Source organism: Cynocephalus volans, chromosome 5 (genome assembly GCF_027409185.1).
Source record: "Cynocephalus volans isolate mCynVol1 chromosome 5, mCynVol1.pri, whole genome shotgun sequence".
NCBI lineage: Eukaryota > Metazoa > Chordata > Mammalia > Dermoptera > Cynocephalidae > Cynocephalus > Cynocephalus volans.
In genome coordinates, this window is record NC_084464.1 from 22,875,622 (window position 1) to 22,901,580 (window position 25,959).

General features: G+C 45.6%; 1 protein-coding gene and 1 pseudogene across 1 annotated transcript; one reads left to right on the forward strand and one right to left on the reverse strand.

The window, feature by feature from the left end:
• The first annotated feature begins 1,076 nt into the window (after nucleotides 1–1,076).
• On the forward strand, nucleotides 1,077–10,309 carry LOC134378916 (butyrophilin subfamily 2 member A2-like). Its single transcript, XM_063098216.1, has 8 exons — nucleotides 1,077–1,125; nucleotides 1,572–1,699; nucleotides 2,699–3,046; nucleotides 5,371–5,652; nucleotides 7,139–7,360; nucleotides 7,760–7,780; nucleotides 7,879–7,905; nucleotides 9,705–10,309. The coding sequence occupies exons 2-8, from the start codon at nucleotides 1,615–1,617 to the stop codon at nucleotides 10,307–10,309; spliced, it is 1,590 nt and encodes a 529-aa protein (XP_062954286.1). The 5' UTR covers nucleotides 1,077–1,125; nucleotides 1,572–1,614.
• Nucleotides 10,310–23,799: 13,490 nt separating this feature from the next.
• LOC134379204 (chloride intracellular channel protein 4-like) lies at nucleotides 23,800–24,484 on the reverse strand (annotated as a pseudogene).
• Between the last annotated feature and the right edge of the window lie 1,475 nt (nucleotides 24,485–25,959).

Below are 25,959 nucleotides of genomic sequence, written 5' to 3' on the forward strand. Positions count from 1 at the left end.
TTCAAGAGGCAGAAATGGAGGGAACAGGTCAGGCGAGGGGAATGTCATGGGAAAAGGAGTGCTGGCCTCAGGTGCAGGAGGGACACAAGCAAGGGGGATCCATTGCTAGCGGGTCAACTGCACAGTTCTGAGTTGAATCAAAAGGGGATCGTAGGACTCCGAGGAAGCATTTGGACACTTGAGGGGACTATTGAGAACTGAGACTTAGGGTGATTATTACAGAGAAAATCTATTCCTGGATTTTGGATTGGAGTCTGTGGGGCATGCTGGTGGCGAGGAGAGTATGTGTGGGTGTGGGTGCAGGATGGGCCCAACCAGACCATCTTCTGGCAGATGTTAAGCCCAACTAGGAAGTCTCTGTCCACTTCCATCTCCTGCCCGCACTAGAATGCCACCTGCCTGAGGGAAAGGGCTTCTGACTCTCGCTCAGTCTCCTCAGCTTCTCTTACCCAACAGTTGTGAATGAGTGACGAGGTCTTCATAACAGCTGCTGCAGCTGCTGTCTCACTTCCTTCTCTACCCCTTCCCATCAGCCCTTGCCTGATCTCTGCAATCCTTCCCCTGCCGGCAAGACCACCCCGAAACAACCTCCAAAGCCAGGAACTAGAACAAGATTCCTCTGGCTTGGCAAAGAAGGCTGCTTATGTTTACCTCATCATCTCTCCACACACACTACGGCAAACAGAGGCCTCTACTCGTGGTTGGCATCAACGCCACAATCCGCGGGGGACCTAAAGGCCTCGGAAAGAACAAAAAGTGCCTTGTGTCTAAAGAAGTAAAAGGAAATTTAACAACATAATCATCTCAAAAGGTTATTCGCTTGTGATTTTTTTAAAAAAACTACTTCTGTGTATTCTACCCAGTAACTGGTGACAATTAAGGCCCAGGGACACCATTGGCTGGCTGACCACAGCCGGCCAATCCCGGGCTCCAAACCATTAACAGGAAATCTTGGGACACCGGACACTGAGAGATGTTGGGAGGTGAAGAAAAGTTTTCTCTCCGTCTTCCCGACGTTTTGTTCCCTGGTGGTGACTGTGCTCATGGGAGCGTTAGAAGAAAAGAGACGACCGGAAAATGGTCATCGAGGGTCGGCCGAGTAAGACGCGAGGTTAACTGGAGAAGGTAGGAAAGGGAGGGGAAGCGCTGCAGCTCCGGGGTGGACGGGAGGGGGCCGGAATCTGCTGCGGAGGAAAAACGGGGTCCCTGGGAGAGGGGAGCCCCCGGTAGGTGCCCGGCCTGGCTGACGGGGAGGAAGAAGAGAAGGGAGGGAGCGCGGAAGCTGTCAAGTGACAACTGAGGGAAGTGCCCTGTGGCGAGAGACGTGAGCCGGGGAGGGCGGGCACCGCCTGCCTCCGCGTCGTACTAGTGGCTTATTTCATGGCGCGTCTCACGAACCCACCTGTCAGGAGGTACCTGAACCATGGGACCAAGGAGGCTGCCCAAGCCCGAAGTTAGGGCGCTGATGCGACCACATGGTGACGGGCGAGTTTGACGTAGATGGCAGCTGCGGTGCCCAGTCTGCTCTGCCGAGTTCTTCTCCTCTGCTGACTTCTCCTCTGCACACCTAGGCCCTGGTCCCTGCCTGTCCGGGGTGACTCCGTCCTTGTGCGTATGGAGCCAGCTGCCTCCAGACCCTTCTCCCTGCCGGCCGCCCTTCTCCTCTCCCTGCTCCTCAGCCTGTTTGCACGAGTCTCAGGTAGGGATGCATGCCACTAGCTCCTGTCACCTTCTCAGAAAGCAACACCAGCTCTGCAGTCTGCAAGGAGGAGGAGCCAAGAAGGACTGCAGCCCTGTGGACTCTTCTTTTAGTCTGAGCGTGTTCATCAAATTTATACCAGCGCTGCCCAAAAGAAATGCATTGAGAGCCACAAAGGCGAGCTGCGTATTTAGTTGTAACTTATCAAAAAAAATTTTTTTATACCTTTTATTTTAAAAAGTAAACAGAACCATAAAGTAAATTTTAATAATATATTTCATTTAACTGCAACTAAAGATTTACGTTTAAGTCTATTTTACTACAAAATATTACAAATGAGAAATTTAACATTTTGCAATTTAATTCAATTTAATTTAATTTTTATTTTTTCTTAGAACCTGTCAGAGTGGTTTTTATTATTACAAATCATACTTATTCTTTATATTTCTTATCCAGTCTCTCCCCATACCCTTCTCCCTCCCCTGTCCCACCTCTGATAACCCTCGATTTCTTCTCTCTTTCTGAAACAGTAACAGGTATTCTGTTGATTTCCTTTCTAGATGATCTGTCCAGTACTAAGAGAGATGTGTTCAGCTCAACTTTTTAAAATTTTCACTTCAAAGTCCTGTGTGTATTTTACACTTTCAGGTCATTTTGATTGACACTAGGCTTGTGGCTCCCCTATTGGACAGCTCAAGTTCATGCTACACTCAGGCACTGCACTAGATTGGGAAATAGAGGAAAAGTCCTAGGGAGCACAGGTCCTAGAGGTGATCAGGGTGAGCTCCTCAATGTGTTGCTAATGAAGCATTAGCAGCCTCAATAGGTACCGCTCCCAAGGGTCAGCCACGGCTACTGGTCCCCCAAATCCTTCCTCAGCCCAGGAAGTTCCTGTGGCCTTGGAAAGAATTTATGTGTCTCCCGGAATATCCATTTCCTTTCCTGCCTGAGATATTTGATGCCTAGTGTCCCCTCTGATTCTTCCCCTTTGTTGGGCAGCACAGCTTACTGTCGTGGGACCAGCAGATCCAATCCTGGCCATGGTGGGAGACAACATCACATTAAGCTGCCACCTGTCTCCCGAGAAAAATGCTGAGGACATGGAGGTGCGGTGGTTCCGGTCGCAGTTCTCCCCGGCGGTGCTGGTGTATAAGCGAGGGCTAGAGAGAGCAGAGGAGCAGATGGAGGACTACCGAGGAAGAACCATCTTTGTGAGCAACGACATCAGCAGGGGGAGTGTGGCCCTGGTCATACACAACGTCACAGCCCAGGAGGACGGCTTCTACCGCTGTTACTTCCAAGAAGGCAGGTCCTATGATGAGGCCATCCTGCGCCTCATGGTGGCAGGTGCGTCACTTTATCTTGCTTTGTTGCCTTTGCGCAGTGTTCCTTTTGAGGAAACCTTTTCTCTTAACCTTGGGCCCATTGCAGACCAACAGATTTTTGCCTGGAATGCCCTTTATGCGGGGAGGGTGGCTTCTTACTGCCCAAGGGCCACATGAGTGGGTTTTCTATGCTAAGCTGTGGGCATCACTGCTTGAGAAGCCCACACGATCTCAGCTGAGGCCCTGGGCAGGAGAGAGTGGTTAATCCCTGCAGATTATTCTTGTACCTGCCCTATCATTCAAACTCTGCCCTCTTGAGGGTGACAGGAAGCACTGTCAGGCATTGCACTTGCCAAGTGGAATAAACAAGGACTGCCCAGAGAAGGACATGTGCGTGTCTTGTTGTTGATAAATATTCATCTTGCCTTTGTCCCTTCCCCCAAACACTGATTGTAGTGAGAGTGGCTGACATTTAAATAGGTGATTTTATTAAAGCAAAATTAAGTACACAGGCAAACTTATGTACTTGGCCTGGTGGCCCCACCAACAAAACGAATGAGAATTCGGCTGGGAGGAATTTGTCAAGACTTCAAAATAGAAGCAGCATTTATACTGGTATTTCCAAGAGTTTATTACAATGGCTTTAAGGGATGACCTCACTCCTGGAATCAGTATGTTATTCTTTAAAGGAAATGTTTGAAGACTGGAAAATCCTTTAAGACACATAAAAATCAATGGTGGTATTTCAGTCCATCAGGGGAGGTGAGGTTTGGAGACAGTGTGACCTTCCCAGGGGGTCTCAAATCATAACTGGTAGGAGACCCCATCATTGTTGCTCACAGTGGCAATGTTGTATGTAATTAATACAGAACATGAAGGAAGGAGGCTTTTTTGACCCTTGTGTCCTGACTCTGTTTGAAGCAGTACTTACCAGTTGACCCATTATGATTTGTGTGTGGCAGGAACTCTTTATTCTTTCCCTGTAAGCATGACCTTGCTCTGGCCTGTCCTACTCTGAATGGGGTTGTCGTAGGATTTTTTGTTTGTTGGATCATTTGGCTGACTGGTTCTGTCCTTAAGTCTTTTGTCTCCCACTTGCTCATATTGAACCGTGTAAAATGTATTGTAGAACTTTTTTGTAATTAAGTTATTTTATTTGTTATTCTACTACAGGGTTTCTGTGTGAGCCTTTAAATGTGCAACTAGGTTTTTTTTTTTTTTTTTTTTTTTTCTCTTGGCAAAATCACATTGAACAGGAAGCGCTGGACAAGTGATTGTTTTAATTTTCTGACTTTGATATAACTTGTTGGTGAGGCTTTACAAAGGAATTACTCAATGGAAGTTTGGATGGTCAGACACAACTGAAGGGCCTCCAGCACCATGTCTTTGCAGTTTTCTCACATCAGGTATTCTCTTTTATTAAAGGTCGTTTTAAAGACAGAATATAGTTAGGATGAGTCTGGATTCCTAGGGTTTTTAGTGATGATCTTCTGACATCAAGGATGTCACAGGGTCATCTTAAGGATATCCCAGTAGCGTCCAGATCTTTCTAATACATTGATGTTCTCAAGAGACTATAACTGAATTAGCTAATTGACTGAGCCCCTGGAGGGTAAACTTCTGTGAATCAGGGCAAGGATTGGCTTTGCAGGCCAGCTCTGTCCATTCTCCTAAGAAGCACCAGCTCCTGTGGGTAGTCGATAGCGGTGGTGCTGTGAAGACCTGAACCTGCATAGAAGGGACACGGTCTTTCGTCATAAGGTTTCTTAATATTCTGTCAGCCTGGCAGGTTTCTGTCCTTGCTGTATTATTCTAGAGATTTAGGAAACCCCGTGTATGGAGAAGTCATCCGAGGAGGAGAAAATGAAATCCTAAACCTGCCCCTTTCAAGTTAAACTGGACACACCCACCCAGAAGTGAAAAAATGATAGTGTTTGGCAGAATAAATTGAACAACAAGCATTTATCATAGACAGAGAGACGCTTGGTGCTGTGATGGGGCCTGTAGGTGGAGCACAAATGAAAGTGCCCAGTGTGATTTTCTCCTCAAGGAGCTCACAGTTTGTTTGTCATATGGTGTCACGTTGTTCTCCAGAATCAAGGTTCATTCTTGCTTCCTTCATCCTTTCTGTCCTCCTTCCTGTTTCTTGGTCCCTCTTTTCCTTCCTTCCTTTGTCCCTTCACAGAGGGGTCCTGTGGGAATGCATGGGACATGCACATTCAGGGGGGCTGGGTGCGGCCCTCTTGCTCTCTCCCCTTCCCTGGATGACCACCATTAAGAGCTGCTCTAGGACATGTTGGCTGAGACACCCCTGCCTTTGTAGCTGAGCCTGGTCTGTCCCCTCAGGCCTGGGCTCTAAGCCCGTCATTGAAATGAAGGGCCACGAGGACGGGGGCATCCGGCTGGAGTGCACAGCTGGAGGGTGGTACCCTGAGCCCCGCGCGGTGTGGAGGGACCCCTACGGTGAGGTCATGCCCGCCCTGGAGGAGGCTTACACGGCTGATGCAGACGGCCTCTTCACGGTCACCACGGCTGTGATCATCGTTGATTCCTCTGTGAGGAAGATGTCCTGCTCCGTCAACAACACGCTGCTTGGCCAGAAGAAGGAAACCGTGATTTTCATCCCAGGTCAGTTCTCTGCCCTCTGGAGACTCAGCCTGTGGAGGCGGATCCTCAGAAGACAGATTGCAGCCCAGAATGGGGAAGGGGATTGAGGGGAAGGGTCCTGGGCCCTGAAGAGCTGGAGGCTACAGCTGAACTGAGGCCTTGCCCCCTCTCACAAGGGGAAAATCCAGTAGTCTCAGACCACATAAGTAGGAGCCTCTTCTCTGAGGGTAAATCTGATCTTTTTCCCTGATAGAGTCCTTGTGCTGCAGCAATTTTTAAACATCCAGAACATCAGAAAACACACAGTGTGGTATGGGTGGGTGTCTATCTACACCTGGAGGTGCTGTCTATTAAAGCCCTTCCTTTCCCCGCCTACAGACATCCGTAAATTCTCAACAAGTACTTTACACACATCTCCTCTGTTCATGGCACTGTTCCAGAACTGGACAGAAATCACTGAACAAAGTTCACCAAGTTCACAGCCCCCATGGAGCTCACATTTTCAAGGGACTAAGGAAACTGTACAATGTAATGTTTCCTCAGAGATCTCACAATTCATTTGGCATTTTGATCTCCTGTCATTCTCCACCATCACGGTCCATTCTTGCTTCCTTCATCCTTCCTTTGCTCCTTCCTGTGTCTTTTCCCCTCTTTCCCTTCCTTCCTTCGTCCCTTCACAGGGGGTCCTGTGGGAATGCAGGGACATAAATAAATGAAATAATTAATTTTAAAAAGTGATTAAATAATTAAAGTCCAAATTATATCACATGGTGACAAATACTATAGGAAATCAAGCAAGCAGGGCTAGGAATTGTCAGGGACATTAGCAGCATGGTCAGGAAGACATCATTGTGAAGATGGGAACTGAGCAATCAAGGGATCAGCCAAGCAGGTGTAGGAGAACTGAGCAACCAGGAACAGAAACAGCACATGCAAAGGCCCTGAGGTAGATACATGTCTTCTGGTTTTGAGGAAGTCCAAGCCGGGATGCTGGTGATGCTGGAATGGAATGAGTGCAGGGAATGGGAAGAAATGAACTCACAGAACCTAAGAGACCACACTACATGTGGCAACACAGGCCACACTCAGGCCTGTAGTCTGAGAGAAATGGGAAGCTTTGGAGGTTCTGAGCAAAGCATTGACATGATGCAGATGGTAAGGGCACAGCGAGGAGGAGGGCATTGCAGCTCCCCAGGCACGGGGTGATGGGGCTTGTTCCCATGCGCTGGCTGTGGTGACTCAGCATGCCCGATGAGCCTTGATTACCCGGTCCTTCCCGTGCTGACTCCAGAGGTTTCTGCTCTTCTATCTCCTGGGGCCCAGCCCTGGCAGTCACTGTGGGGCCAGGAAGGGCAGAGCCAGCATCACTTTCTCCATTTGAGGTCTGAGGCAGATGCTGACCAAGCAGGGACCTGAGGGAGCTCTTCAGATGTGCTCTTGAGGGGCGCCCTCAGCCCGGCTCTCCTGTTTCTCACTAAATGGAATTTTTTTCTGGCTCGCTTTTCAGAATCCTTTATGCCCCACACATCTCCCTGGACAGTGGCCCTGGTTGTCTTCCTGGCTATTCTGATCATCCTCCTGGCTGGGAGCGTCTTTCTCATCAAGAAACTCCACAGGGAAAAAGAGATTCTGTCAGGGGAAAGGGAGTTTGAACATGAAGAGAAAGAAAATGCACGGAAGGAACTGGAGAAAGAACGTGTGGAAAAAGAGAGAGAACGTCAAATGAAAGGTAAAAGAGTGGGAAGACAAGTCACTGTCATAGAAGGGACACAGCTGTGACAGGTGGAAGCTTGGGAACAGCAGAGGCACGCATCACGGCAGCAGTGAGGCTGGAACTCTGTCCAGTAGCTGGTCCCTCAGGGCCCTCTGTCTTCCACTTTGCACACCTTGCACTCACTGACCTGGCTACGCACAATGCTCATTGTTGGACAAAAGCGAGCCTAGAAACGTAGTGGTACTGTCCAGCCACCTGATCCTGTGTCATTTCTGGTTTCCTACTGTTCCCAAGGCACAGGGGAGGGGACAGTGCTATTCACGGAAAGGGGCCAGTCGTGCATCATTTAACACAAACCCAGCCTCTCTCGTTTCTTCTGTTGAGAACATTATTTTGTTTCTGTTTCTTTTTTAGATCAACTTCAAGAAGAATTGCGTAAGTTTAACCTTTCCTGAACCACTCAATGCACGAAGTGTGTTCTGCTCAGTCAGCTGTTACCTCATGACATTCACCTCTGTGTCTGTCCCTTGCAGGGTGGAGAAGAACCCTCCTACATGCTGGTGAGCGCAACTGACATACCCTCAGTCCCTGAGCTTTCTCCCCATTAGCCAGCCAACAGGACCCTAGAGCTGATGAACAGGGGGCTCAGGGCTGGATGGGGGGCTGTAGGGTGCTGGGGTCGGTTCACCAGCAGTGTCCCACCTGTGCTGGATCCCAGCTCTCCTGTCAGGGATTCCTGCAGCTCCTAATCAACCCTACAGTTTACTTCCCATGATCCTTCCATTATTATTATTATTATTGTTCGGTGACTTGCCGGTAAGGGGATCTGAACCCTTGACCTTGGTGCTGGCAGCACCACGCTCTGACCAAGTGAGCTAACCGAATAGCCTTTCTTAGAATAATTTAATACGTGATTACCAGAGGTCCCCCATACGTAGTGAACCTCCTCAAGAGTTCCATTTCTATACTTATTGCTCTTGGATCCTGGATTAATTTGAAAGAGGACAATGCTGGCTTAGCTCTTTATAAACTGGGCGTTGGTGTAGACTGTCATTGAAGAGCCACATGAGGAAAATGCAATTAGGTTCCCCAGTAAACCTGACTCAAAGCTTTATAAATAGCCAGAAACGCCTTCCTGCTCCCAAAATGCACTTGTGCTCTACATGTAGCCTGCCAGGCAGAGGGTCAGGCGAGTGGAGAGCTCAGAATCCAACTGACCACTCCTAATGAGCACTCTGCATTTCATGATTTGTCACCTTCCGCACATAAGCACCAAAGAATCCAGGGTTTACTTGCTGCCATGACACACAGACCTTCCCTCTTTGGGTGAATTTCAAAATTGCTACAATTAATTTGGGACACAATCCCTAGTTGTCATAATCAGATATTCCAACTTGGGGAAAGGAGGAAATCTTATTAACAAAATAGAAAGATAGATTGAATGCCTAATAATATATGTAGATTAGATAGGTCTGCAGAATGTCCAGGGTCTGAAGCATTTCCTATACCCAGAAAGGTCATAGCTATAGATTTCAGACCCATGTTGTTAAAGCAAAACTTGATGGAAGGGCCGAGCCCGTGGCGCACTTGGTAGAGTGCTGCGCTGGGAGCGCGGCGACGCTCCCGCCGCGGGTTCGGATCCTATATAGGACTGACCGGTGCACTCACTGGCTGAGTGCCGGTCACGAAAACACGACAAAAAAAAAAAAAAAAAAAAAAAAAAAAACTTGATGGAAATATTTCCTCTTATGTTTGCCCCACATACTTCTCAGGAAACAGACTGGGTTTTGGGGATATTCATTATCCTTTATAACCCCTTGAAGGGTGCCCTTCTCAGTCATTTAAGTCAGTTGTCACTTGTGAAAGGAATACAAGGAACAAATGAAGAAACTCCATACCACCAAGGACACTGTCGTGAGAGACTCACCTTAATTAATTTATGAGACTAGGGCAGGGGAGTTGGGGTGAAGCAGGGGATGAACCATCTTCATTGGTTTCAGCCAAGTGGGAGTGTTTCCAGAGGCCTAGAGATCATATGTCCTAAATAGGAAAGAGGGCAAAATCTGAGAATGCTGAGAGAAAGTGGGAATTATTAATTTGGGCTCATTTGCTAATTTTCTTGATTTCTTGGCACCCCAATTCTCTTCTGCCTGAGGGCACTGCTCCTGTCTCTAGAGAGACTGAGGTGCAGCCTCAGTAATTCCTAGACTGTGAGCTCCTGGGATAAAGTTGTCTTCATGAAAAAGGCCACCCTATGGGGGATCCCACCCCAGCTTTCTGGGACCTCTCTAGGACCAGGGATCATACAATCCTCAGGGGTCCTGAGACCCCAGGTCTAAACCTGAGACTTCCTCTACAGCTGGTGTGAGGCTGGACCCTGACACCGCTCACCCTGAGCTCTACCTGTCAGAGGACCGGAGAAGTGTGAGGCGGGGCCCTTCCCAGCAGTGGGTGCCTGACAACCCGGAGAGATTCGACTGTCACCCTTGTGTCCTGGGTCGGGAGACCTTCAGTTCAGGGAAACATTACTGGGAGGTGGAGGTTGAAAACGTGATGATGTGGACCGTGGGGGGTTGTAGAGATGGTGTTGAGAGAAAAGGACAGGCCCTGCTGGTCCCTGAGAATGGCTTCTGGACCCTGGAGATGTTTGGAAACCAGTACCGGGCCCTGTCATCCCCTGACAGGATTCTCCCTCTGAAAGAGCGCCTTGGCCGGGTGGGCATCTTCCTGGACTATGAGGCTGGAGATGTCTCCTTCTACAACATGAGGGACAGATCACACATCTACACATGTCCCCGTTCAGTGTTTTCTGGGCCCCTGAGGCCCTTCTTCAGGCTGGGGTCTGATGACAGCCCCCTCTTCATCTGCCCAGCATTCACAGGGGCCAATGAGATCACGGTGCCTGAGGGCGGCCTCATCCTTCACAGGGCAAAGACCCAATTCCCTGGAGTCAGAGAAACATAGAGAAGCTATGGTCACCTCAGCTACATCTGCACAGCGCCCCCTGCTGGAAAATGGGCCCTTCTTCCCTTTGTCACACAAGAGAACATCTTCAGCTGCCTCCTTCTCACCCACTGCAGGAGCAGCCCCAGCTCTCCCCTCACTAGGCCATGGGGCAGGGTCCAGTCTGAGGGATGCTGTTGCTGCCACAGGGCTCCCATGCAGGAGGAAAGTGTGTGAAGGTGACAGGCTGAAAACCTGCTGCTTTAACATCCGGGCGACACATTCAGCCTGAAGCTGTAGTTGGCATCAGACAGTGTGGACTTGGGGCAAGGGCAGCAGGACCCTTGTAATGTGGGAAGAGGGAGGGGACCACAGAGCTTCCTGAGGGAAGGAGGAAACCACACATGGAGTCAGAGCTGGAGAAAAGGGACCTTTCCTAAGAGAGCTGGGAGGGAGCCAAGGCTGTGAGCATGTTCAAGCCTCACCATGACAGCTACATGGCCAGGAGCTGATGGCCCATTTCCACCCAACCCCAAAGATTTCCAGATCCCAAGGTAAGGCCCCCCAGGCCTAGAAGTGGGATGAGGGAGGATGAAGGAGAAGGACTTCTCGAGATCTGGCCTGCCTCTGATGTCCCTGAAATAAGGAAGGCATCGGTACTCAGTCACTGAGTATGGCTTAAGGGTTAAGGTCCTGGTGGAACAGGTGAGTCCTGGGCCACGTCTAGCACAGGGTTCAGGTTCAGTTGGCACAGCAGTGGTGTCACGATTCCTGGTCTCAACATGCCTGTAGACGTTAAAAATTACTGAGGACCCTAATAGCTTTTTTTAAATTTGGGTTCTATCTTTAATATTTATGACATTAGAGATTGAAACTGACAGATTTTAAAAATAAATATTTTAATTTATATTAAAATAACATTAATAAACTAACTATAGTTTAAATAGCATTCTTATGAAAAATAACTATTGTTGGCAAGGCAAAATAAATTCTATTGAGAAGTGTGGCATGTTTAACTTCCCAAATCGAATGTCTGTCTGAATAGAAGATGGCTGGATCCTTGTGGCCTTTGTTTTCAATCAATGGGGATATTGCAGGTCATTTAGACTCAAGAACACTTTCCTGTACATTAGTGAGAGAATGAGATTGAAACAACAAATTATGTTTTTATTATTATTATAGAAATAGCATTAACCTTGTTGACCCCTTGAAAGTATATCAGAGATCCACTAGGACTCCCCAGACCATATCTGAGAACTAAGATAGAAGATCCTGGTATTGAATTAGTGTGGTGTGTGATGTTTAACTTTATATGTCACCTTGACTGTATTAAGTGATACCTAGAAAACTGGTAAAGCATTATGTCTGGGTGTGTCTGTGAGGATGTTTCTGAAGGATTTGGGCCTGTAAGTCGATGAACCGAGTGGGGAAGATTCACCCTCTATTTTGAGCACCATCCCGTCACTTGGGGCCTGAATAGAACAAAAAGGCAGAGGAAAGGCAAATTCTCCCTCTCTCTCCTGGAGCTGAAACACCCTGTTTCTCCTGCCCTCGGACATCAGAACTCCACGTTCTCTAACCTTTGGACTCCAGTACTTGTAGAAGCAACACCTCTCACCCCTCAGTTTCTCAGGCCTTCGGCCTCTGACTGATAGTTACTTCTTCAAGTTCTGTGCTTATGAGGCTTTTGGACTTGCACTGAGCCATGGTACTGGCAGAATGCCTTTTGTGGGACTTCACAATTTCCGTAACTGTCTGTACCAATTCCACTAACATATCTATTCCATATACCGGTATCTATAACTATGTCTATACCTGAATCTATATATCATCTATACCTATATTTATTTCTATTTATCCTGTTCGTTCTGTCTGTATGGAGAACCCTGACTAACACAACTCACTATATTAGCTACTGATCTCCCAACAATTAAAATGTCACTTGTTTCAGAAATGACCAGATCAAACATGTGATAAGACTTTTTGCCACTTCATTTTCTATCACCACCCCAGCTTCTATATTATAAATTGGTAGAGAAACTTTGAGAAAAAAAAATTCATTTAAATAGATGGATAGCTGATAGGACATAAACGTTCTTATTTTTTAATGCAATGACCAGAGATCAAGATCTATTTCTACCCTCAAAATGCTCCCCAGACTCTTTTCTTCCTTTTAACTTGCTGACTTCATTGGAGATTCTTTTTTATTGTTGACTCTTTTTTTTTCCAACTTCTCAAATCTTGACAGCATTCACCTGCTTTTCCATATTCATTTACGTTAAGAAGAATCTTGAATCTCACTTGTCCTGACTTAATTCCATCAGCCAGGTCATCTGTGACAATGACTGTATCCCCACCAGAGGAAGTGCCTTTTGGGGTCTCACTGCTGATTTAGTTTCCTGTGATACAAATGATGTCTCTTAATTTGGTTAGAGCTTATGTTGACACAAGTGTTCATTAGGACACCCGTTTGCTGGCAATTCAATTTTAAATTAAATACACTTTGCTTTAAATTTTATTACTTTTAAACTACTGTATCTATTGTCTTTAATGACCCTATTATACAGTTATGAAGGTAAACAGATTTCTTTAGTAAATATCAAACATTTTATGTTAACCACAGTGGCAGAAACCAGACCGGTCAGTCGTATTCCATGCTACCTTCCACACCATCATGGATTTTTATCTCTAGTTTTGTTCATTAGCTACATGTGACACCGGTCATAGGTTTCAGGGATGTTTACTCACACATCCCTGATGACATCCTTAGGAAGGAAATGCTAGAATGATCACGACTGTGCCGAAGGGGAGACTGGGGAGGTCCTGAGAATCACAGTGGCTTGTCCAGGGTCACATAAGTGATAAGAAGGAGGTGCTGGGGCTGAACCTACATGTATCTCCTCCGAGCTGTGAAGCTGGCTGCACCCAGGCCTTGCAAAGGGGTGCGATCAGGCAGTGTTGGTGGAAGTGTGGGCAACAGAGAGAGGTCATGGGGAAGGAGGGGCAGCAGTCAGGTACCCAGAGGGGCACTTGCAGTCTTGTGCACATAGGAGGGGTTGAGGAAATGAGATACCAGGAAGTGACCTCACTTCCTTGATGACAGACCCCCAACAGAACTTGGAACTCGGTAACCTGGCACCCACATTCTATACAGAGCCCCTTCCCCAGCTCACTTGGCCACAGGCAGAGTGAGATGTTGTGCTGTATCCCGAGGTCCCGGGGCGGTAGCCCCAGGCAGCCCTGTGCTGAGAGGCTTGTCCGCTGCTTCTGGCGCTGGGTCAGCCCTCGCCCTGGACTCCAGTGGCCGTTTGGCAGGAGGTCCCCGAAGGTAATTTCAGGTGTCCCAGGGAAGGGCGGGCCAGGCCAGGCCAGCACTGTGAGCCTCCCTGGGTGACCGCACTCCCTCCTCCCGTGTGTGGGGGAATGGGGACATGGGACAACCTCCCTGGGCAGAGGCAGAGGGTGGGGTCTTTATAAACCTGCTGGTTAATGGTGTGTTCACACCTCAGGTCATGGCTAGAGGGTGAAAGGGGAACCCGGGGTGGCAACCACCACCCTGTACATTAACCCTGGGCCCTCAGGCTCACTTCTCATGTCCTCCGTGGGGTTAAGACTGGCCTCCAGCCCCTTCCGTCCAGGGTGTTCACGGTGCTGTCACTGTGCATCTCTTCCCTGTCCTATCCTAGAGTGAAGAGAAGTCTTCCCTAAGCCCAGATGCCACCCACATGTTGTGGCCTGTCCCGGCAGGCACCCTGCAAAAGTGGGTGGAGTACCTGGTGCCCACTGTCATGCGTGGCAATGACTCCTATGTGCACACGTTTCTGCTAAACTATAGAAACTTCGCCACTCCCCAGCAGGCGCTGGATCTGCTTTTCCTCAGGTGAGCACTCTGTCCCTCGATCACACAGTGTCACTCAGCCACCTCCCAGCTGTGAGTCTTGGGACTGTCACCACACCCCTCTGAGCCTCAGTTTCCACCTGTGTTCAGTGGGTGGTAACAGGAACAAACTCTAGTGGGTCCCCCATGGAAAGTGCTGCTCCTGAGTCCAGCCCTGTGGAAAGTTCTGCTGGAGGGGCCACGGTCATCCTCATTCAGGATTCCTGCCCCCCCACGAGGAAGTCTCTGTCACATCCTCACTGACCTCGTTGACTTGGGCTTCACTGTTTTCACATTTGAGATCCTATCTGCAGGCTTCTGGGAGTATTCAAAGCAGGGAGACCGGGGGCTGGCAGAGGGGCTTCAGGTGCACCCAGATATCTTGGGAGGAGTCGGTTGGGGTTCATTCCTTCAACAAACATATTTGAAGTCACACTATGTGCAGTGACTTTCTGGGCACTGACTATATTCCAAAGAACCGAGGACACTATATTCCCTGCCCTCCTGGGTTTCCATTCTAGTCAGAGGTCAGACAACCACAATATACGTGAGGAGCAGGTAGTGCCACCATATGGTAGATATGACACTGCCCTGGTCTCCTCTAGATACAAAAGCATCATTAAGGATTATCACAGGGATGGCGGACCCCTGGAACAGCTAAAATGGTAAGTGGGGTTTGGGTGCTGATGGAAGGGCTCCCATCTCCACAGAACTGTGTGTGGTGTGTGGGGGCCTGTGGATGGGAGAGCTGGCAGATCTCTGGCTCCCACACATCTTATGATTCCTGCTACAGGGCTGAGGGCTCAGGATTTCCCTGCAGGGAAATTGAAGGCTCCCCCCATGGAGGCTTTTCCCAGCCCCTCCTTGGTTGCCAGGCCCATCTCTGCCAGGGCTGTCATACTGGACATTGGAGGGGCTGGTCTATGGACAGGCAGGGGCGGAGGGTACAAGATGGCAGCTCACTCAGGGGAGCCCTGGGAGGGCAGCATAGAGGGATAGGCCAGGCCTCTGATTCTACAGCCCACCTGTCTCCCCCCAGCGCTATGTCCTCCATCCTAAAGATCTGGCTGGAATTCTATTCCATTGATTTCTACGAGCCTCCTGAATTTCCTCCTTTGAAGTTTCTGTTGGCATATGTACACATCAATCTGCCAGGCTCAGAGGTGGAGCGCAAGGCTGATCTTCTTCTGGCCCAGCTGGAGAAGCTGGAGCACCTGGAGCCCAGTGAGGCGGAGACTGAGGGTGAGGAGGAAGAGGGTGGGTGCCTGTGAGGGTTTGGGGAGGGGGCTGGGCCAGGCCACACAGAGGAGAGTTTCTAGAAGCAAGCTGGGGACAGGGGCACTGAGTAATCAGAACAATCATTCAGTGTTCTGCAGTATGGGAAGACTTCCGGAGCCTGGGTCTCTGGACTTGGGCTTCTCAGAAAGACAGTGTCATTGGAAGAGACATAGAAACTCATGTTGATATTTTCAATTGTTGTCCCTCCAGTTCCAGCTTCTGCCCAGGCTGAACAACTGTCCCAAGGGCTAAAGACATCTTCAGCTCCAGCTCCAGCTCCACCTCCACTGCCAGAGCCAGAGCCTGAGCAAGATCCAGAACCCAAGCCAGAGAAAGAGCAGGAGCAAGATCCAGAGGAAGAGCCAGAGCAAGATCCAGAGCCCAAGCCAGAGAAAGAGCAGGAGAAAGATCCAGAGGCCAATCCAGGGCTAGATCTGGAGCACGAGCAAGATCCTGAGCTAGAGCCAGAGCCCAAGCCAGAGCCAGAGCATGAGCATGATCCTGTGCCAGAGCGAGAGCCAGAGGAAGAGCAAGAGCTAAAGCAAGAGCAGGAGCAAGATCCGGAGCCTGAGCAAGAGCAAGAGCTAGACAGAGCCAGAGCAAGAGCCATGGCCAGGGACAGGGCCAGAGCCAAGGGAAGATCCAGAACCAGAGCCAGAGGAAGAGCCAGAGCAAGCTCACCTAACCACTGCTGAAACATCAAAAGTAGAAGAAACGCCAGCACCCAGGGGAGCCCTGGCTCCAGAGCTCCCACAAACACCCTCACCAGTCCCCACTCCAGAGCTGTCCTTCCCCTTCCCTGCCACTGTGCTTGTCCTCGTTTTTGTCTTTGTCCTGCATCTCCTTAAATTTTATCATCATTTCTCTTCACTTATATCCCTTGTATAAAATAAAGTGTTTTAATATTTTCAAAATTACAATTCAGTGGCATCAAGTACATTTCTCATGTGGTGCAACCCTCACCTCTGTCTAGTGACAGGACAGCTTCATCAACTCTGTAGCCATTAAGCTGTCACTCCCCATCCTGCCTCTCCTAGTCCCTGACAACCACTCCATTTTCTGTGTGTGTGAATTTACCTATCGTGGATTGTTCCTATCAGTACAGTTATATGTTATGTGGCCTTTTGTGTCTGGCCACATGATATGAGAAGGAACTGATTAATTTTTATTTTATATTTTTAGTAAGAGGAAAATTACAGAAAAAATCAAAGACTATACATAGAAACACAGAGCCCCGATAGTTATTATTGTCATAATCTTGAAATAGGAACAACTTTTGAATGACTGGAGAGCCAGACACCACAGAGGAAAAGACTGACTTTTCCTGGTCAAAACAAAACAAGAATAATGTCAAAAGCTTAAAAGACAAACCCCAGATTGGAAAATTCTTCATGGGCAGAGAAATGGTAATATGCATCCTAGTGGTACAAAGAGTTTTCATTTATCCATGTTTTTAAGGGGACAAAGGATATATTCCTGCAGTTCCAAAGGGAAGCAATTCATATGGCCAGTAAATGTCAGACATCCACGACCTCCCTTATGATGACACACAACAATTTACACATTATTGAGATGTCATTGCCCCATCAGATGGGCAGGTCTTTATGTCTGGTGATGACCAGCTCTGGTGAGAATGTGGGAGAAGAGGTCCCAGCGGATGTCCTGGGAGACATGTGCGTAGATACCCCATCTCAGGAACCACTCAGCAACTTCTATCAAAGTGAACACACGTGTCCATCTGCCAAGTAGTGGTAATCTGGGGAGGTTATTCAACAACCACAACGGCCCAGGTTTTCAAGATTTCTGTTGAAGTGTTTTCATCACAGCACTGGTGGAGGTAGCAAGTGGCTGGCCACGTCTCTAACATCTTGTAGAGGGGCTGGGTGTTAAATTGAGCAGGTGCTGAGCTGCACACAGAAATTGTCATGTAAACATGTCATGAAGGCCAGTCTGTATTGAGGGTCTCATGTTGAAAAACATCTATGTGATGTCAACATGCATACACACCTGTATGTAAATGACTGTTTAGGTGAGAGAGTGAGACAGACAGACACAGGACAGAGGAAGTCAAATGGGAGAGACAGGCTGGGAGACGTGACCAAGCCATGAATGAGGACCAGCTCTGCTGGGTGGGACTTTCAAAACCTTTTATTCTCCTTTACGTGATATGCGAATATTTTTAATATGCACATTATTTTATGTTTATATAAACATTAACATCACATTAAATACTATCCACTAAACACTCACCTACTAAGTAAAGTACATTACCCGGTTTCAATTTTTGTAGGCACTTATTACAAAGACAATAATGATTATAAGTAAATCAGTAGTTCAACATTAATGAACAATAAGATTAAAAACACAGTCCTTCCACCCAGATGCCCAGTGGGTGTCCACTGTGGTGTTCTTCTTTCCTGTTCTTGCCCTGCGTTCAGGCTAGTGTGTGTGTGTGTGTCTGTGTGGAGGTGTGTGTGTGTGCAGATGTGTGTGGGCAGGCGTCTGTCTGTAGGTGTGAGTGTGTGGAGGCATGTGGAGGTTTGTGTCTTTGGGTGTGTGTGTGTGTGCAGGGTTGTGTAATTGTAGGTGTGTATGTGCAGTCGTGTGGGTGTGCACATAGGTGTGGGTGTGCAGAGATGTCTATGCATGTGTGTGTGTGTGTGTGTGTGTGTGTGTGTGTGTGCGCGCGCACTTGTCTGGGGAGAAGGTGCTGTAGGCCTGCAGAGGACGTGCTGCCCCAGTGTCAGGTGAACTCAGGCATGCCGAGGGCACATGCATGTGCCATCAGCAGTTTTACCACCCTGGTGTCCTGTATCCAAGGCCAGGACCCTTTGCACCACTTGCCAGGCCAACTTCTTCAGTCAAAGTACCGCTTCCTCTGCACAGTCCTTGGTAGCTCCCAGCCTCCTCTGCACCATGTGATCACACTCAGACCAGCCTGGGAGGAGGTGGCCATCACGGGTGTCCCCAGCATTATAAACAAGGAGCCCTAAGATCACACTGAGGAAGAGACTTCTCCACAGTGACAGGGCTGCAGTGACACAGCATCGTTCCAATCCAGCTGCTGATGCCTCCAGGTGTGGCTGCCCCATGCTGCCACCTGCATTGAAGTAAAAAATGACCAGCACAGTGGGGGGGCTGTCATAGTTCCCATGACAGTTGGTTGTTTAAAAGACACTGTCACCTCCTCTCTCTCTCTCTCGGTCTCTTGCTTCCTCTCGCCATGTGATCTGCTTGTACCCGCCAGCTGCCTGCTGTTTTCTGCCATGAGTAGAAGCAGCCTGAGGCCCGTGCCAGATGCAGCTGTCCCAGAATCATAAGCCAAATAAACCTCAGTTCTTTCTAAATTACCCAGTCTCAAGTATTTCTGTTATAGTAACACAAAATGGACTAGTACACCTTACTAATTTCTTTTGAAGTTCAGGGTCATAATATCAGTGAAAGCTGTAAATGCTACCGTAATGTAAAAAGATTTTATTGTTTTTAGAAAGGAAGGACTTAAAAAATCAAAATATAAATGTTATTCAAAATTGCTCATTTATCCTTTCAAACAATATGATCATGGATGTGCTATAAAGGGAAATAACCACATACTTTAATTTACCAAAACTTCATTTAAGGTATATATTTGGGTCTTGTTCACTGTTTGCTTTTTAGAGTTGGTCTGGTTTTAGTTGAAAATTGTTTTAGTCCTTCAGTATGCCAGACACTAACTGCACTATAACATTGACTCCAGACCACTGCTCTGTTGGTGGTAACGTCATAAGATCAACATCACAGGGCTTCTTGGGATGACTATTTCATAGTGGAGATAACAGAGGCACAGGGAGGTCAGGTAACTGCTGTCACATTGCTAAGCAGGTTTGGGGACCAGAATTCAAATCAGATTGTAAGGCTCACACTCAACCACCATTCAACCATGTCTGGGCCTTCAGAATTAATTTTTTATATTTAAATATCCAAGAAGAACCTTTCTATGACAGCATTTCAAAAGATTTTATTAGTAATTAAAATAAATTTTATCCCTTTGTCCAAAGAAAAAGCAACATCTAGTGACAAATAAGTAAAAAGCAGATATTCTTCAAACTAAGAGACTAGTAACTGCACACTCAGTGTGAGTCTGTTATCTGGAAGCCTGTGTTGTCACATTCTGTTCTCTGAGATCCCTATTCCTGCAGCTTCTTTGTTATGGAGTGTGCATTTCCATATCATTCATATGATGGCATACGTTTAAGCTTGCCATAATTTAGTGTAAGCAAAATCACTTTTTGCCTTTAAACTAGTATTCATAAAATTTCATCATTTACACACTGATGCATGATCCAAAAAACACATGTACTTATCAAATAAAATGGGGTTAAGAACCATCAAAATCAAGTGATTTTCTTTTTCCTTTGGCTGACACAGACACTCAATCTAAAATATGGTTTTATTTTCTTTTTGGTATGGGGTAATGTGAAAAATGAAATATGTAAACCTAAATGGAAGGAAACCATGGTCTTAATGGAATCATTAAAGAAATTGTTCCAGAATGCTACATCCTTCCAGAAATAATAACCCTAAAATGTCAGCAAATTTGGAGTCAGCATGGGTTACCTGCTCCATATGGAGTGGTCTGGTCATGTTCATTAGGTCTGCCTGAAGCTTAACCAAACTCGAGTACATGACTTTTAAGAATTTTTAAAAATTCATTAATCAATGTTCTTTGCCTGAATTTTGCTGCTTTTGCTTCTTTAACCTACTATTTGCATCCTTTTTTTAAGTTGGCCAATCTCTGTACCCAATGAAATGAGAATTGCAAGCATAACAGTTCTAGCTAATAATTAACAGAAAGTGCTTTCAGCTCAGATACCATTGCCAAAGTTCAGTAATGATATTTTAAAATGTCACCCCAATAGATGGCAATGCGAGATAATCAGCAACAGGAAAATCGTCATCACAATTTTTAATTTGTATCCAGCTTTACATGCTTTGAAATTACTTTAAAACATTTTCTCTTTCAATCCTCTATACAGCCCTAAAATTTCTGGATTTATTTATTCACATTAATGAATTAGAAATCAAGCACTAATGAAGAAATAGTGAAATCTCTCACCAAACTTCTAAAGGTTCTGTACAATTTTCCTATAATAATATTCTTCTAACTTGGTGTTTTCTTTTAGTAATGTTTTCTGTCACTTTTCATCTTGCTAATTATCAACAAGATGGATTTGCACGCATATATGAATGGTTTAAGCCAGTGGTTCCCAAAGTGTGGTATGTATGTCTTATGAAAAGTAAAGATGCCCTAGCCCCAACCCTTGACTTTGAGTTAATTAGTTGAGTTTTTATGAAGCTAATTAGTTGGAGAAATAATCATTTAATTATGCAAATTATATGATCATTTGTTCTTTCTTTTGCTATTCAAATGTTCTTAATTGCCTAAAATTTTCTTAAAATTGGATAAAAAGGCATATTGTGTTTTTAATATTCCTTTGTAAAATTATAAAACAATTCAAAAATGGAAATTTATAAAAAATAAAGATGTCATAGTTCTTGCATTCTTCCTTGATCTTAAAAGATATTCTCTGTTAATTCCTTTAGCAAGTTTCTGCTAAGGGTGTATTTGTTGTGGGTTGAATTGTGTCTCCCAATAGAATATATGATGAAATCCTAATCCCCAATACCTCAGAATGTGACTTTATTTGGAAATAGGCTTTTTTTTTTTAAGATTTCTTTTTTGATAGTGAAAATATACTTTATTTTTTTTTATTACAATAGCTGCAAGCAATATACTGGTATTGATGTTCCAGAGAGAGAAAAGAAAATACAAGTACTCTAAGCTTTCATTTGCCTGCTGAAGAAAATTCTAGAGAAAATATTCCAATTCTGTTCAACATTATGGCTAGAGGAGTCGAAAATTTTTTTCCTGATAAAAATATAATTTTGGTGGCCCCAACCGCAATAAATCGAAAAGGAAGGAGTTTAAAAAGCCATGTATATCATAATGAATGCTTCCCTCTCTTTGAATTAAATATTGATTATAACCAGTGTAAGAAATTGATAAATCAGTAAACTTCATGAAATGTGTATCAAAATGTTCTTGAAAAAATACATTTCTATTTCCTCTCATTTTTACTTTGTAGATATTTTCTAAATGGGTTTTGTAAATGCACAGAAATAAAAGCTATCTACATGCAACTCTGGAGAGAATCGAAACACAACAGAAGTAAAGTGAAAATGCCTAAATTCTAGAGTTTATCCACTTAGTATAAGAATAAATGTCAGAAATCTCTTAATTGTACACATATTGCTCAAGGGTTTAAAGATAAGTTGTGAAAGCCAGTTACCAAGAAATAAAATCTTATTTGAATTCTATCACAAAAGTTAATAATCCTAGCACAAGAAGAGAACAGAACCGTATAGAAAACCTGCATCTGCATCAAAAAAGGGAAGTTACATTAAGTGGAATAGCAGAGAGCTTTCCAAAGGTTGAATACAATGATTTTTCAAAATCCCTTGGAAAATAATGAGACCTTCCATCCAGATCTCATCTCTGAAGTGAAACACAAAAGGGGAAATGATTCCTTAGTTGCAGAAATAAAACCAGATGATTTCCATGTTAATACATATGCTACACAAACTGCCAAGAAAACTTGAATGTCCCAAATATCTCAAGATTTTAAGCCATGATCTTTCCACAAATATACAATGGGGTAAAAGCATGTAGAATCATCCTTCTTACTAGCTTTCGTCCATTTGCCAAAATCAATTTCACGTGAATAACTTCCCTCGTAAAGTAATAAAATCTGTCTTTCTGCAGAGAAAAATAATTCTGCCTTCATCAAAATAATAATAGACCTGACTTCCTTGGACATCCAGAGGGACAGCCAACTGTAATCAGTGGATAAATAAAAAACAATAGAATAAATACCCAAAGTGAAAACACTTCACAACTGAGGCTCAGAATGTACTGTTTGCCACTCTGTTTTGAGAACTGGAGCTCCTTCCTCTGTCAGCCCTCTGTCCTGCACCACTCAGCCCACCATTCATTAGGAGAAAGACACCCTCCTCGAGTCTTTCTTGTACTTTAAGCTATGAGGCAAGGTTCAATATCACCTGAAGGCCAAGTTGCCATGATTTAAAAGTAGGTGAAGAGTGAGAAGCTTGTCCGCGCACCAGTGCAGACAGGGCACTTGCACCCCCTGAAGCTACTGCAACACAATCTTTCAGTAGATAACGAGCGGGTGCTTCTTCCTGGAACCAGACACATCATCACCCAACATTTAATTACAAAAACATGGGTGCTCAAACTCTAGATCAGCAATAAGGAGTTCTAGAAAACTTAAGGGAAAGGAATCTCCCTGAGCCAAATGGATACAACATAGAGTTTTTCTTATGTTTCTATCCTAAGCTAGTTACTGATAGGTAAAAAATGCAGTATGCTGATAAAAGTCAGGCTGCTTCCACAAAGCCAGTGCTTACTAAATGCTAGCACATCAAAGGGGGGAAAGTACTGCCATTTTAAAGCAATATACTTAAACTTTCAAAAAACAGCCTAATCAGCCTATGAGAAACAACACTTCTTAAACAAGTTAGGTACAAAAAATTACCCAAAATGTATTAGAGTCACAACCACAGTTCTTTTAGTACTTAGAAAGTCCATTTTTTGGTTTTTTTTAAAGATGAATTACATACATAGAAAACTTTTATTTTTTAATCACCAAGTTCATTCTCCCTTGTTAGAGCACAAATAATTCCTGGTTTGGGACTTTGATTTCAAAAACAAAACAAAACAAAAACATGCAGGATTATATTCTCCAATGTGGCTGTAGAAAATTTAAATTGAGGAAGAGCAGTAATTGAGATCAGGCAAAACTGTTAATATGCACTCACCATAACACAACTATAATTTACTCCACAAGGAGTGAACAATCCTCTACGCAAAGTCTTAACAGTAAATGGGGATGGGACGGGAAAGTTGGCCATCTGGACAATGTATTCTTTGGGTCATCTACATTAAACATGCTTTAGAAACAAAATTTTACTTGATATTTTGAGAAACCCACCCTACATTCCATAGGTTAATTTCTGTATGTGTTAACTTCTACATTACTAAACACTGTACTGCTAGAGCTAAGTCAACTAAATATCAGTTTATGTAGTGTTGCTCCAAAGATGTATAAACAGCAAGGTGTATGCTTACCTAAAAAGGAGCTTTTTAAAATGAGGAAAGAAAGCAATAATGCTCCAAATGAATGGCACTGGGCAAAATACACGTAACACGCAATACATTTAGACAGAGTATCAGGTACCTATCAGTTTCTGTTGTCTTCTTAGGGGAAGACAGAAAGATAGCTCTCTCGTAAGTGCTATTTTACTTGGTAAGTCTTTTGGCTACATCACTACATGCTATTTCAACCTCCTGATCACTGGGACAGGTATTGGTGAACTCATCCCTACTATAAGCCTTAGTTAAGTATCTCCAGATGCCAGTCATTCCTTTTGGGATATCAAAGTTGCGATATTTTTTGGCCACCACCTTGACAATGTGCAGTTTGGGCAGCAGGTTGCAATCAGCTAATGTCATTTCATTGCCGTCCAGAAATTTACGTGTAGAAAACTTAATGTCCTCCATAGTATTCTCATCAAGTTCATCAGGTGGGGAGAATTCAGATATTCTTCCAGTTTCCGCAGTGTTTTCAAGAGACCCCTCTCCAGTGCTTCGTTAGCCTCTGGCCTTGAATTCCTGATATATGCAGAGAATTTGGCAAAGATGTCCATTCCAGCAGTGTTTGATGCGGGGTGTTCTGGTGAAAGCTTTAAGTACTTGGGAGGGCATGAGACATCTTCAAGAAATTCCTCGATCTTATTGACATCCGTTTTGACTTCATTGTTAAAAGTTATAAATGGCGGGTGGGTCCCAGGAGCCGAGTTCTGCAGGTCTGCAGGCTTCCTTTTCAGGTCAACGGTTGTGACACTAAATACAACGCCTTTGAGCCAAAGAATCATGAAGAGCCTCTGGGAAAAGGGGCGTTTTCCTACGCTTCCCCCATCACTGCCAGCCTTGACCAAGAGCTCGAGGAGCATCGACAACGCCAGGGGCCGGCACGGCTGTGCCCCGCGGAGGGCGGCGGCGGCGGCTGCTGCTGCTGCTGCTCGGGGGTCACTGTGGCTGCTGCTGCTGCTCCGGGGTCGCTGTGGCTGCTGCTTCTGCTCCGGGGTCGCTGTGGCTGCTGCTGCTGCTCCGGGGTCGCGGTGGCTGCTGCTGCTGCAGCTTCTGCTCCGGGGTCGCTGTGGCTGCTGCTGCTGCTGCTCCGGGGTCGCTGTGGCTGCTGCTGCTGCTCCGGGGTCGCTGGGGCTGTTGGCTCCCGCCGCGCTGCGCTCGCTGGACAGTCCCGGCGTGGAGCTGGCCGCGGCCTCGGCTGCACAGCACCGCCCCAAGCCCCGCGCGCGACCCTTTTTTTTTTTTTAAAGATTTAACTAAGTTAGGATGAGGTCATCAGTATGGGCCCTAATCCAGTATGACCAGTGTATTTTTTTTTTTTTTGTAAAGGGAAATTTGGAGACAGAGACAGACACACACAGAGGGAAGGTGACATGAAGACACACAAGAAGAACACCACGTGGAGATGAGGATTGGAGGGACGCGTGTACAGGACAAGGAACCCCTGGCGCTACCAGAAGCCGGGAGAAAGGCACAGACCCCCGCACCGTCGGAGGGAGCCTGGTGCCCCAACACCTCGATTTGGACCTTCCCGCCTCTAGAACTGAGACAACAAATTTCTGTTGTTTCAAGCCACTATGTTTGTGGTACTTTCTTATGGAAGTCCTAGGAAACTAATAACAATATTCTTAGTCAAATAATGTTTCTATTGATTTGCAACACCCCAGCCCCAACTCCTGAATGATAGATTGGTTGAGTAATATGTTTTATTAATTTTCTCTCAGAATTTTGAATGTGTTGTTCAATTGTCTTCAGTCCTCTGCTGACTCTGTCTGCAGTAGCATTATACTGTGTCCACGTGCATTAGTCTAACTTTGTCCTGCTCAGAATTTCTGTTCCCTTAATCTGAGCGTTCACGTCTTCCGATGCGTCTGAGAGATTCATAGCTGTTATCTCTTCACGTAATGTCTTTCTCTCCTTCCCTCTATTCTGCACTTCTGGAAATTGTATAAGAGGTGTGTTAGACCTCCTCTTCTCTGTCTGTTCAAGTCACTTCACTTTTTCCATCTTTTTATCTATTAGTGCTGCAGTCTAAGAAATTTCCTCAGATCTGGCTTCTAGTTCATTAGTTTTCTACTCAGAGGGTCTAATCTTTGTGTAATATACCTTTTGAATTTTTAATTTCAACTACTATACATTTTTTTCCATCATAGGAATTCTATTGCAGATTTTTAGGAGAATTACAATTTTGAACAGAGTTTGGAGGAAGATAAATTTCTTATTAGTTCTCTAATAGAGATTTTTATCTCCATCTTTTATCTTTATCTAATGGACAGATTTTTTTGGTGTAGTCTATGCCTTTTAGACACA